A 12,933-nucleotide genomic window follows, 5' to 3' on the forward strand; every position below is an offset into this window, starting at 1 on the left:
GTTGTGGCACAGGGATCATCAATTACATTCAGCTGCGGGACAATTTTTTTCCTGAGCGAATGGTCAGGGGGCTGGAACATAATTACAAATAATTTGTAGACTGCAAATTGACCGCAAGAAACCCAAACAGATATAATATTTGACGAAAACAGTCATTTCAAACCTTATATGTGTGGGGATACTTTGGAACAGATTTCCAAATTGTAGATAACTTGGAGTTGATTTGTGTCATTTTTATAGTCTTATGTCCAACAATAAAACATAAAAAATAAATAAAATGTTTTACTTAGAAAACGTTGGGCCACATATCAGCTGCGGGCCAAATTCGGCCCATGGGACCGCCAGTTGCGGAACCCTGTTGTAGCATGTCTGTCATTCACCACATCCATAAGAGCATTATTAATGTTTACATTTTGGCCATTAGCATACACATTTCCAGAGCGACATACAGTCTGGGCATTCAACTAAGGTAAGTAAGACAAGCGCATATCACAGTCATTATTCACATAAATAAGGTCATTTCTACAAACATCCTTTCCATTTTTTCTTTATTTCAATAGATTTTACACTATCTTGCTGGAACAAACATTTGACTATAGTAACATAAAATAGCACAAACTATACGCACAAAGAAAACTGAAAAATGGTTACATCAAAACTAAAAATCCAATGAGGGTCTTTTACTCTCTATATATATATTTTTGCAAAGTAGATGGGATACTGCATTTCTGATGGCAGTCAATTCATTACCTGGGTAATATTCAATAGTGCACACTGTAGCGAAACGTTTTGCAATGTTAAAAGAAAACAATCGTTTCTTATTGGACAAGTTCAGTTAGTCCCTTCTGTTTCGGCACGTTTGCTTCCTAGTGAATACGACCCTGGCGGCAGTCCTTTTAGGGACCATTCAGCATCTCATGTTGGCCACAGCCCTCATCATCAAGCTCTCTACAAGGACATAATAGGGCCCTGTTCCAATACTTTAACAAATGAATCGTTCCTTCCTCCTTCCTTCCTTGAATAAATACCTAATCTGACATGGCCGGATTGGGGAAAGCTATGTGATAGAACTGTTGCTTACACCTACCAAATAATGTTAGATCCGAAAGTAAGTAAGGAAGGGTGTGTTAAAGTATTCGAACGGGGCTTCGAAAACAAGACAGCTTTCTGTACAGCAGTCAATCCTTTTGGCCTCACCTTTAAAATATGCAAAAAAGTAAAAACTTCAAACAATTTAATTTATGTATATAAATAAAAAGTTAAGTTTACATTTTAGCATTATATATATATATATAAACAAAAAAGTCTGTTCAGCAGAGACCAGTTTACAGCCTTTAAAAGTTTATTTTTAACAGCGCTGGAACATAAAACCTTAAGCACGATGGACTAACGACAAGGCAAAGTGTTTGGATAAGCTGTGTCTGCTCAGCTGACCCAAGTGCTTATATATTTAACTCTTATCATCAGTCAGTCAATGTCAACACATTTCATTTAAATAAATTACATTTCTCAGCACAATTCCATTCTCTTGGGCACAACCATGACCCCATTTGAGGACAACTTGAATTTTTGTCTCATGTGCAGACTATTTTTTGTGTTTTTCGGTATAACTAGAAACATTCAGTACGTTATCGTTTATTAATAAAAACTTTTTTTTTTTTTTCATGCAAGATGTTCAAAGGTTATTTCTGTGATACGAACTGGTAGTGACTATTATACAGAATTACTGTAACTATAGTAACTTTGCCATACCTAATGACATTTTCCATCGGTAATAATGAAATGTTTTATTTTACCAGAAGAAGTGCAATCCTTAACTGATGATAAACAATTTAAACTACATTCATAAATATTTTCCCATTGGTGTGCATGAAACCAGTGGTCCTTTCTCAGGGGAAAAGTTGTACATCTTAACTATTCAATTAACAGATCATTTGTTATAATTTCATCCTAAATATCATTGGTAACTTTGTCTATTACATCTTAAGTGTTACAGTTACACCTTTATAGAGGCTGCTAAGGAAAATTGTCATAATCACGACAAATAAGAAATGTTGAAATCTGCTTTACAATCTAGTGATGTGTGCAGTGTTCTAGAAAAAAAGTAAACTTAATGATTAGATAATTTACAAAAATACAGAACTTTAGTAATTGCAACTTTATGTTGCCACAGCAACAACTTAATATTGTTATGAAATACTAGAGTGAAAAGTACATATTTTGAAAATTATTTTTTGGGTAAAATGTCACCTATACAATTAACATTCTTTTTTTCTTTTCTATTTTTTTTGTTGAACAATATAAGCAATTCTAAAGCTTTGCTCATTACTGTAATGCGATGAACTGTGTTGATGACAAGGCAAGGGAGATCCAGTAGCATTCTATTGGTGGCTTTTTAAGACTCCACCCCCTTGCTCCTGATCTGCATCTCATTGGCTGACTAAAGAGACCAGACCCTGTTGGGACGCACAGCTCAATAAATTACATTCATTTCAAAATAGAATAGGTTACATCATTCTGACTCATTTGACAAAACAATAAAATACGATAAATTACCAAAAAATATCTTCGATCACCTTCCACACCAAAAATTACATTAAAACTGTAACTTTTTAGAAGAAAATCTCAGTGAACAAAAAGAAGGAAAAAAAACATTCTAAGACCAGTGCCATATTACTTTTTTAACCAAAGGTGTCTTGTTGTGGATTGTCTGTGTTGATCAAGCGCCATGAAAATATGTCATGATTCTGATCTTTTTTGTTGAACACACATACAAAGGTAAATAATTGGTTGTGTAGGATCAAGAAATGTGATTTAGAGTCTAAATACATACATCTCATAAAACATATTAGGTAATAACGTGGAGGTTGGTTTAAAACAATGCTAGTACACTAACTATATCATGGCATAAAATAACGGATTGTTCTGGTGACACACATACCTTGATGCTTAACATCATAAAACATAAACGTGAATACATTGCTGCTACAACCATGAATATAAACTCTCAAAGTATGAGACACGTTACATACGTTACACACACACACACACATCAATGTCCTGTATTCTCAATCACTTTTTCCAATGTAAACTACTCAAAACCTATGGTAAAAACAAAATATTACATCATGAAATATTTATCAAACATTCTACCAAGCTATCTTGGTTAGTTTATATACTTTCTTTTCAGAAAGTTATTTTTTGTCGTGTTAAATATATGTTTACAATAACACTAGGGTACTGCTTTAACCATGGCATCTGCATGAAAAGTGAAGTCTTTTCTCTATATAGGTCAACATACTTTTGGGAACTTTGCTTGAACCATCCTTTTGTGTATTCCTATTTTTTCTTTGACAAAGTATGTTTCTCCAGATGCTTGTTGTTTTAAAGTTAAAGGATTTTTAGGCACTTCTACAGTTTTTCTCAAATAGAAACAGGATTCTCGGCGATAGCAGGGTGACGACTGACAGTCACAGATAGCCCTCCAGTCAAAAACTTCAAGTCATCTCACGACGATGACTAGCATCTTCGAACGCACCTTTTTTTTCCTCTTTTTTTTTTTTTGGAGTCGTAGCACTTGTTTCACCCCTAGCCGATCTCACCCTTATCCCTCCTTCTAGCCCCACCCCTAACTCCCCCAAAGGCCTTGTCCTTGTGGTCTTGACTTTGGGGCCGCTGGTGGACTTACTCTGCCTGTTCCAGTCTGCTGGCAGATGTCTATGGCTTGGCCCATCAGGCTGAGGCTCCCTCCCGCCACATGCTCTCAGCCACCCGCAAGCTTTCGTTAAGCCCTTGGCACACAAACCGGAGCCATATAGGCTAGTAGCCTATAACTCTCCCCAACACGGACCCCTCAGAGGCTCCCACCCAACCAACCACATACACCCACAAGCCAATGTCAGCACCCATCCAAACTTAACCGAAAATGTAACAAAATGAGAAGAAATTGAAATTCTAGGTTATTCCCCCCCCCAGGATGTGCACAAAAACGAGGCCCGACTGCACGTTTTGGCCACGAAGCTGTTCCACGTCTGTTCCCTTGCAGATCGACTCCGATCGCTTCTGTCCGTCAAATCGGTCAGTCGCGATGACTTTCGTTTGGCAAGCCGTTGGTTTTCCAGAGAATAAATGTTGGCAAGTGGTTCATATGGAGAGCATACCACACCGTTTTAAAGGGGTGATGGGGGGTGGGGGAGCACGTTCAAATCATCGTTAAGAGGACAGTCATTGAGTAAACATAAGTCTGCCCTAACATTTGTCTTTAAAAAAATTATTAAAACAAAAAGTTAAACAATCCCTTCTAGCTTGGTCTGGAGCGCCAGTTGCAACCAAGGGCTTCTCTGTGACTCTCCTGTTTAAAACAATGAAGCACTTTTGACAATAAGCACTAGTTCTCTTATAGTGCAAATAAGGTGTTTTCAAAGGGTGAACATTTGTGCAGATCGAGGTTCCGTTTTGAAAACAAAATATAAAGGACCCATATTACTTTAACAGAGAAAACAATAGTTATAATGAACTCGTCACCATCTCTCCACTAAGTGTTTGTAGTTCAGTACATATAATTTTTTTGTCATAATTTTCATGGCAATAGTTTCCTAGCAATACATATAAATCTTTTTGTTGTGTGTATCTTCTTACACCAGCACTCAAGTCTTATGGTTAATTGGTAGTATTACACTCTTAGCATGCAGGTTGCTGTACTGGGAGGGGAAGGTAGTATGTACAGAAGGGCTGTTTTGGGCTTTGTAGTGCAGCTTCTTGACACTCCATTTCTTTCCTGACAGTTACTTCAGGATAATCTGCGGGAGAGGTGAAGAAAAAGAAAAATGGAAAACAAAAACGTCAGTTCATTGTCTATACCTTTTCAAATGATTGGCTCCATCTCGTTTAATCTTTCCGTGATTCCTCACATCTGATCCCCTCGCCTTCTTCTCAACCATATTGGAGGAGAAGATCCAAGTTCCCTCTGACCTTCTCCAATGCCTTTTGAGAAGGAGGCGAGAAGAGGATGAAAAGATTGCACAAGAGCCAGATTGTCATTGTAGGGTGGCTAAAAAGCTAATCCCTAACATACAGTAGATGACAAAGTATGTGGACACCTGCTAGTCGAACATCTCATTCCAAAAACATGGGCATTAATATGGAGTTGGTCCCTCCCTTTGACGTCAGGTCTGCGTGCAGGCCAGTCAAGTTCTTCCACACCGATCAACAAACCATTTCTGTATGGACCTCACTTTGTGCACGGGGGCATTGTCATGCTGAAACAGGACAGAGCCTTTCCCAAACTGTCACCACAAAGTTGGAAGCACAGAATCGTCTAGAATGTCATTGTATGTTGTAGCGTTAAGATCTCCCTTCAAGGGGGCCTAGCCTGAACCATGAAAAACAGACGCAGACCATTATTCCTCCTCCACCAAACTTTACAGTTGGCACTATGCATTCGGAAGGTAGCATTCTCCAGGCATGCACCAAACCCAGATTCCTCTGTCAGACTGCCAGATGGTGAAGCGTGATTCATTACTCCAGAGAAACGCGTTTCCTCTTCTCCACAGTCCAATGGCGGCGAGCGTTACACCACTCCAGCTGACACTTCGCATTGTGCATGGTGATCTTAGGCATGTGTGCGGCTGCTCGGCCATGGAAACCCATTTCATGAAGCTCCAGACTAACAGTTCTTGTGCTGACATTGCTTCCAGAGGCAGTTTGGAACTTGGTAGTGACAGTTGCAACCGAGGAGAGACGATTTTTACAAGCTACACGCGAGCGTGTATGGCTGTGAAAGCCCTCAGTTAGAAAGCAGACAGACAGTAGATGAGCTGGCGGATGCATACAGGACCACAATGATGCGCTGTATCAGCTACGGAATTGAAATAACGGCGTTTCCCTTTTAGTCATGATGGACAGAAAAAAGGAAATGACAGGTCAGGGGTGGATGCCTGGCCCACCATAAAAGAAAAGCCAACACCAGATGATGTGTGTGACACTTGATTGTTTTTTGTGCCTATGATGGCACAGAACTCCTTATTGCAGACAGCAGCCCCAAAGGGGATATTGTACAATCGTCCCGCAAAGATGTGAACCAATGTCTACACTAATTACTTTTTCTAACCAATGTGACAAAACCCACAACTGTATCTTGGTGTATTTCCCAATTCAGCCAGAAGAGGGAGCCCCCATGTCCGTGTCAGGGCAGTGAGAGGTTTGACCTGCAGGTACTTATGATCAAGACTACTGTCTGTGGGGCTGACGCCACACAGACATTAGTCGACATGTCGATTGTTTGGTAGTTAGGCTGTTGGTCGACCCAGATTGTTTTAGTCGGTTGTTTTGTGACAAGGTAGGGAGGGGGTGGTATACAGAAGATATCCCTATTTGGTAAAAGACCAAGTCCATACTTTGGCAAAAACAGCTCAAATAAGCAAAGAGAAACAACAGTACATCATAGCGCTTGAAGATCAATCAATGCAGACAATTCCAAGATCTTTGAAAGTTTCTTCAAGCGCTATGATGAAACTGGCTCCCATGAGGACCGCCAAAGGAGAGGAAGACTCAGAGTTACCTCTGCTACAGAGGACAAGTTCATTAAAAGTTACCAGCCTCAGAAATTGCAGCCCAAATAAATGCTTTACAGAATTCAAGAAACAGACACATTTCAACATCAACTGTTCAGAGGAGACCGTGAATCAGGTCTTCATGGTGAAATTGTAGCAAAGAAACCACTACTAAAGGACACCAATAAGTAGAAATGACTTGCTTTGGCCAAGAAACCTGTCCTTTGGTCTGATGAGTCCAAATGTGAGATTTTTGGTTCCAACTGCCATGTTTTGTGAAACGCTAAGTAGGTGAATGGATGATTTTGCATGTATGGTTCCCACCGTGAAGCACGGAGGAGGTGTGATGGTGTGCAGGTGCTTTACTGGTGACACTGTCTGTGGTTTACTTTGAATTCAAGCACACTTCATGGATACCACAGCATTCTGCAGTGATACGCCATCCCATCTGGTTTGCACTTAGTAGGACTATCATTCCTTTTCAACAGGACAATGACCCAACACACCTCCAGGCTGTGTGATGGAGTGCTGCATCAGATGACCTAGCCTCCACAATCACCCGACCTCAACCCAATTGAGCTGGTTTGAAATGAGTTGGCCCGCAGAGTGGAGGAAAAGCAGTCAACAAGTGCTCAGCATATGTGGGAACTCCTTCAAGACTGTTGGAAAAGCTTTCCAGGTGAAGCTGGTTGAGAAAATGGCAAGAGTGTGCAAAGCTTTGATATGTTTAACACTTTTTTTCACTTTCATATGTGTTATTTACATAGTATTGATAACTTCACTATTATTCGACAATATAGAAAATAGTACAAATAAAGAAAAGCCCTTGCATGAGTAGGTATGTCCAAACTTTTGACTGGTACTGTATATCACCAGTAGTACATTTACCATTAATTCCTATAATTTCTTATCTACAAAGTTTGTTACTTTGGTTATGGTAATTTCTGTTAATGCATTCAATATCATTGTTCCAGTCTTTCCGTTTTCATTGTCAGAGTGGACACATTGTTTGCAGAGTGCACAACCTATGCTACACTTGTAAGAAACAAGTTTTGGTTTATTTGATTCCATTTACCAGTTTTTTTCTCCCCAATTGAATTATTGTCTTTTGTTTGGACCGCTCCTGTGACAGAGACAGATGTACTCCGCTCAGATCTACACAAGTGCATTGGGGCTAAGGGATGATTTGGGATTCAGGTTAGTCCCCCATATGGAACACTTTTCCCAGTATAGTGCACTACATCACTGATCAGGGCCCAAACGGCTTTATGTGCACTGTAGGGAATAGGGTGCCATTTGGAATGCCCTATCTAGAGGCTACAAAATGGCGATGGGTGTGTGCTTCTAAGGTAATCATTAAAAATCCTTAAGGGCAAAGTCATATTTCTCCCTGGTCATGGTCCAAAAACAGAACAATATCAAGGAAATTGCTAGTCATGAATGATAAATAGCAAGTGAGGCTGCTTATTGAGTTTTGAGGGAAAGGGTAGAGAGACCTATCCGTAATAGTAGACCTACAATAATAAAACATCATAGGCAGCAATAATAAGTCATGTGCCAGTAATAATATTAGCGTGGTTGGTCATACAGACTAGATGCTGGGAGGAGAATCAGTATAGAGAGAATATTTTTTAGAATATCAATTGAAATTCTAGAGTCTTGATTAAAGGCGTCTAACATGTTAAAGTTTCAGTGCCTTCAGAAAGTATTTACACCCCTGGACATTTTCCACATTTTGTGATCACAACCTAAATTTAAAATGTATTAAATTGCAATTTTTGGTCACTGGCCTACACACAGTACACTATAATGTCAATGTGGAATTGTGTTTTCCTGTATATTTAAAAATAAAAAATGAAGCGCTGAAATGTCTTGAGTCAGTACGTATTCAACCCCTTTGTTATGGCATGCCTAAATAAGTTCAGGAGTAAAAACGTGTGCAATAAGTGTTTAACATGATTTTTTAAATGACTTCCTTCAGTCCTTGAGTGGCCCGCCAAAGCCCTGACTTGAAGATTAAACAGCAAAGTCACTCCCCAACTAACTTAAGAGACCTTGAAAAATAATCTGCACGGAAGAATGGGAGAAAACCCCCAAATCCAGATGTGCAAGATGGGTACATATCCAAGATGCCTCAAAGCTGTAATCGCCGCCAAAGGTGCTTCTACAAAGTACTGACGCAGGGGTGTGAATACTTATGTAAAGGAGATATCGGTATTACATTTTCAAAAAGCAAAAAACAAATAAAACATTTTCATCCATTTTGAATTCAGGAATAAGTCAAGGGGTATATAAACTTTCTGATGGCAATATATGATGTGTAAGAGTGCATTTTCTGGTTCATTTTTTGACCAAATAAAGCCTGGGATTGAATGTATAATGATGTGAAACCAACAGAAAACAAACCATCACTTTCTACACTGAGAGTCTCTCAATATAAACCAATTTGAGGGAACAGTGTGAAATGACGAAGATTCACTGGCAACCGGAAGTCTTGATGATCATGGATCGACGTCATCCGTCCAATTCATTTCTGGGAAAGCTCACTGACCACTGAGATGTAAATCAAATCTCATCAAGCCTGTAACGTGGCCACCGCTCAAGGCCTTGCTAAGTGGGGTTAATGGGAGATTGTTTGCTGCGGGCACTCCACCTGGCAGTGCACTGTAATTGTCAGGTTTAAACGGGGTTGTGTGTGTGTGCGTCACCCGACTTACGCACCCAACTGCAACTTCCCAGGCCCCTGCTGACACAGAGCCATGCGTCGAGCTAGTAACTGTGCTTATCTGGAGCCATTTTAGGCCGGAGACATCGTCCCGTCTCCTGCAACACTAATATATAGCAGAGATGGCCACCCTGGATCGACAGTTTCCTCAAGGCTTTCGTCCTCACCCATCGCCGAAGAGGGAGTCAACATGGTGGAGCCAACATGGTGGATGGAGAGGGAGTGGCTAGGCTTTTTTTTTAGGTGGAAAAAAAAGTGTATGTGCGTGCGTGTGCCACGAAACATAAAGGTGATGTTTCTAACGCAGGTGAAGAGGGAAACTTGACATCAAAGTGGATGAAAAACAACATACATGCAAAACAAAAACTAGGATCTAATGCAACACAAGACAACTATTATTTGCAAATGTGAGAGCTCTGAATAAGTGCTTCACTGGGTCATTGTGTGACACGGCCAACAAATGATTAAACATATACTTGTACAAAACGTACAGCAGTCCTCTGAAATAAAAGCCAACACATTCTGACACCTGTGGCAGACATTGTAATATACCACAGTAGCAGACTAGACTAGAGCCTGAATGAGATTCCCTGTTGGGACAATAAAGTTTGAATTTAATTGAAGGATGTTGAGGTTGGGCTCAGCCATAGAGTTGGATAGAGGGCACACTTGGCCCAAAACCTGTTTTAACATAGGCAGCGCCATTGAGGACTTTCGCCATATTGAAGTAGTCAACTCTTCTGCAGTCATAGAAGTAAAATAAGAAATTGACTACTTGAATTGAAATGATAGTAGATCAGCTCTATGGACTACGGTCGTCAAGCACTTATTTAGAGCTCTGGGACTGTATGAAAGAAAGCTTTAAACTGAGCAAACCTGATTGGCTGGCGCTGCTGCTGCGTAGGGGACACTTGTGGCAGGAGTTGTTGTTGCAGAGATAGTAGCAGGCGCAGCACTGTACATCATGGGTACTTTTTCAGGAAGGGGGGACCATGGAAGCAATGAACAGGTTGGCAGTGGAGGCAGTGTGGTAACCATGGCAACGTGTGTTGATTGTTTGGTTGTTGTTGTTTTTGGGCATGACGCATATTACAGAGAGGGGCGAGCCATCGTTAGGTTAGCCCAGCGGAAGGCGTGCACATCACAATGCAAAAGCGAGAGAAAGCATGGGAGAAAAAAAAAGAGAAAAACCTGAATTACAATCAAGGAAATTTGTCCCGACAATTAGTTGTTCCCAGAGGACTGAGTGAGATATGATGAGTGATATTATAAGATTGAGATTAACTAGAAAACAATTAGAGCCCCATCAAGATCGAGAGCTTTACTACCAATTGTGTTCACCCTCTTTCTATTTTTCTCTGGGATCAACACAGCACAGTAAACAATACAATATCTACTTTTCAACAGACTATTCATTTGGAATGCATTTTTCTTCATATATACTAATAATGATAAGAATAACACTTCACATTTCATAATTAGGGTATAAGACAGTAAGTAGTTAAGTAACAATCATCTCTTACCGGGGAGCTCAAATTGCCATGTAGGACTTTGCAGCACTTTGCAGCGCTTTTCAGTAAAAACAATCAATCATGCACTCTAGCCCAATGTTCTACAACCGTGCCACTCACTGTGTCACAACATCCACAAACTTTGTGTCACCTGTAAGCGCTTACATCTCTCTGTTCCCGCTCTCCCCCCAATTTAAAGAGGCTCCATGGTGAAGTTTCCCCTAGGTACAGATCTAGGATCAGCTTCTCCTCCCCCAATCCTAACCTTAAACATTTAGTGGGGACCCAAGATCAAAGTCTAGGGGCAAATTCACCCTAAACCTTTAAATGAATATGTGAGAGAATGAAAAGGGGAAAGGAAGGAACCTACCAAGGCTGCTAGCAGGAGTCATGCACAAGACTGACCCTGTGTGATCATGCAGTGGAAAAGAGTGAACAGAGGGTTAATAAGGGAAGGAGAAAAACATGTTAGAGAAGAAAGACAGATTTTGGTGGTAGCCTGGTCCCAAATCGGTTTGTACCGTATGGCATGCCATTGACCATAGGAGCCGGCAAGAGAGCACAAACAGATCTGGGACCAGGCTGGAGATTTTGGTAGTTGCTATATAAACAACATGCCTTTAAACAAATTTCACAAGCTTGCAATTGGTATAACTGGACTGTGCAGTTTGACTCCATTTGTAGTCTTATGCCATACTTTATGCTACACATCCAGGCTGTATCACATCCGGCCGTGATTGGGCGCAATTGGCCGTCATTTTAATTATGAATTTGTTCTTAAATGACTTGCCTAGTTAAATAAAGGTTACATTAAAAATAATGTCTGGTCTGCAAATAAATCATTAAAAAATATGTTCTGGAGGGGGTGGGAAGGTAAGGTCACACATATTACAAATGAAACTTTTTCAGTGTCAGGTTAATTAGCCTCAGATAGCAGATGCGTGTGCCATCTTGGCAACTCCTATGGTCTCTGTCACAGCAGACACATGGCGTGACAATGGCAATAGGAGCTGGCAAGACAGCACACACATTTCTGGGATCAGGCTAGGGAAGGTTAAGGGCTGGATGCTTGGACCATGCAGTGAGAACGAATCAGACCTGAGTTCAAATAGTAAGTCTTCTTTCAAATGACTTTATGCGTTGGATCTGGAATGCCAGATGGGCAGGGTTTGCACTTTTGGTTCAATAAAGAACAGCTAGAGTTTTCATAGAGAAACCGATATTAATTGAACTCATGTGTGCTGTGTACACAGCATTCTGAACAAACTTCCTACACTAGGAAAGGGGTGTAAAAGCCATGGAGGATAAAAACACTTTAACCATATCTACATGTACATACTACCTCAATCAGCCTGACTAACCGGTGTCTGTATGTAGCCTCGCTACTGTTATTCACTGTCTTTTTACTGTTGTTTTTATTTCTTTACTCACCTATTCACCGAATACCTTTTGTGGCACTATTGGTAAGAGCCTGTAAGCAAGCATTTCACTGTAAGGTCTACACCTGTTGTATTCGGCACACGTGACAAATACACTTTGATTTGGACACTAAAGAAAGGAGCAGTTAGGGAGGGATAGAGGGTTAGGGAAGGTAGTCTCATCCACAAGAGGCTTCGGATTTTGGCAATGAATACCTTTATCTACTTCTCCAGAGTCAGATGAACTCGTGGATACCATGTGTATGACTCTGCGTCCAGTATGAAGGAAGATAGGAGGTAGTTTTGAGAGCCAATTGCAACTGGCATTAGTGCAAGCTTAGTGCAAAGACTGGAAGTCTGCCGTTTTATAAGTAGGCCTTAAAATGCCTAGTGTACTTAATATAATCATACAGCAATGTATCCCATCATCAGCCACAAAAGAGATTTACCGCTGTGATCAAAGGATATCCATGCCTTTACCTTGTCCTGGCACCTGGCTGCAATTACACATTTATATGAGACGCGAGCATACCGTGGCTGCATTCCGAATGGCATCCTATCCCCTATATAGTGCACTGCATTATTTTGAACAGGGCCCATAGCAACATTATTTCCACTTGAGGAAAAGCGCTTGATCACTCTGTTGGTTTAAAGAGAGACTGGCCTCAAACTTTTGGAGAAAATATGGGGAATATCTTATTTCCTCACAAGCTCACCTGGTGAAACCT

General features: G+C 40.5%; 1 protein-coding gene across 11 annotated transcripts in view; it reads right to left on the reverse strand.

The window, feature by feature from the left end:
- Nucleotides 1-531: 531 nt before the first annotated feature.
- The window catches only part of LOC118370131 (muscleblind-like protein 2a), a 68,499-nt gene continuing 56,097 nt past the window's right edge, over nucleotides 532-12,933 (reverse strand). For 6 of the 11 annotated variants that reach the window (XM_035754940.2, XM_035754942.2, XM_035754943.2 and 3 more), the window contains 3 exons: nucleotides 11,158-11,193; nucleotides 10,153-10,247; nucleotides 532-4,799 (listed from right to left, as the gene is read on the reverse strand). In XM_035754940.2, the coding sequence (XP_035610833.1) occupies nucleotides 4,785-4,799; nucleotides 10,153-10,247; nucleotides 11,158-11,193 (146 nt within the window). In that variant the 3' untranslated portion in view covers nucleotides 532-4,784. The remainder of the gene's footprint in view (nucleotides 4,800-10,152; nucleotides 10,248-11,157; nucleotides 11,194-12,933) is intronic. The other 5 variants (XM_035754945.2, XM_035754946.2, XM_035754949.2 and 2 more) reach the window with 2 other exon arrangements.

Source organism: Oncorhynchus keta, chromosome 37, assembly GCF_023373465.1.
Source record: "Oncorhynchus keta strain PuntledgeMale-10-30-2019 chromosome 37, Oket_V2, whole genome shotgun sequence".
NCBI lineage: Eukaryota > Metazoa > Chordata > Actinopteri > Salmoniformes > Salmonidae > Oncorhynchus > Oncorhynchus keta.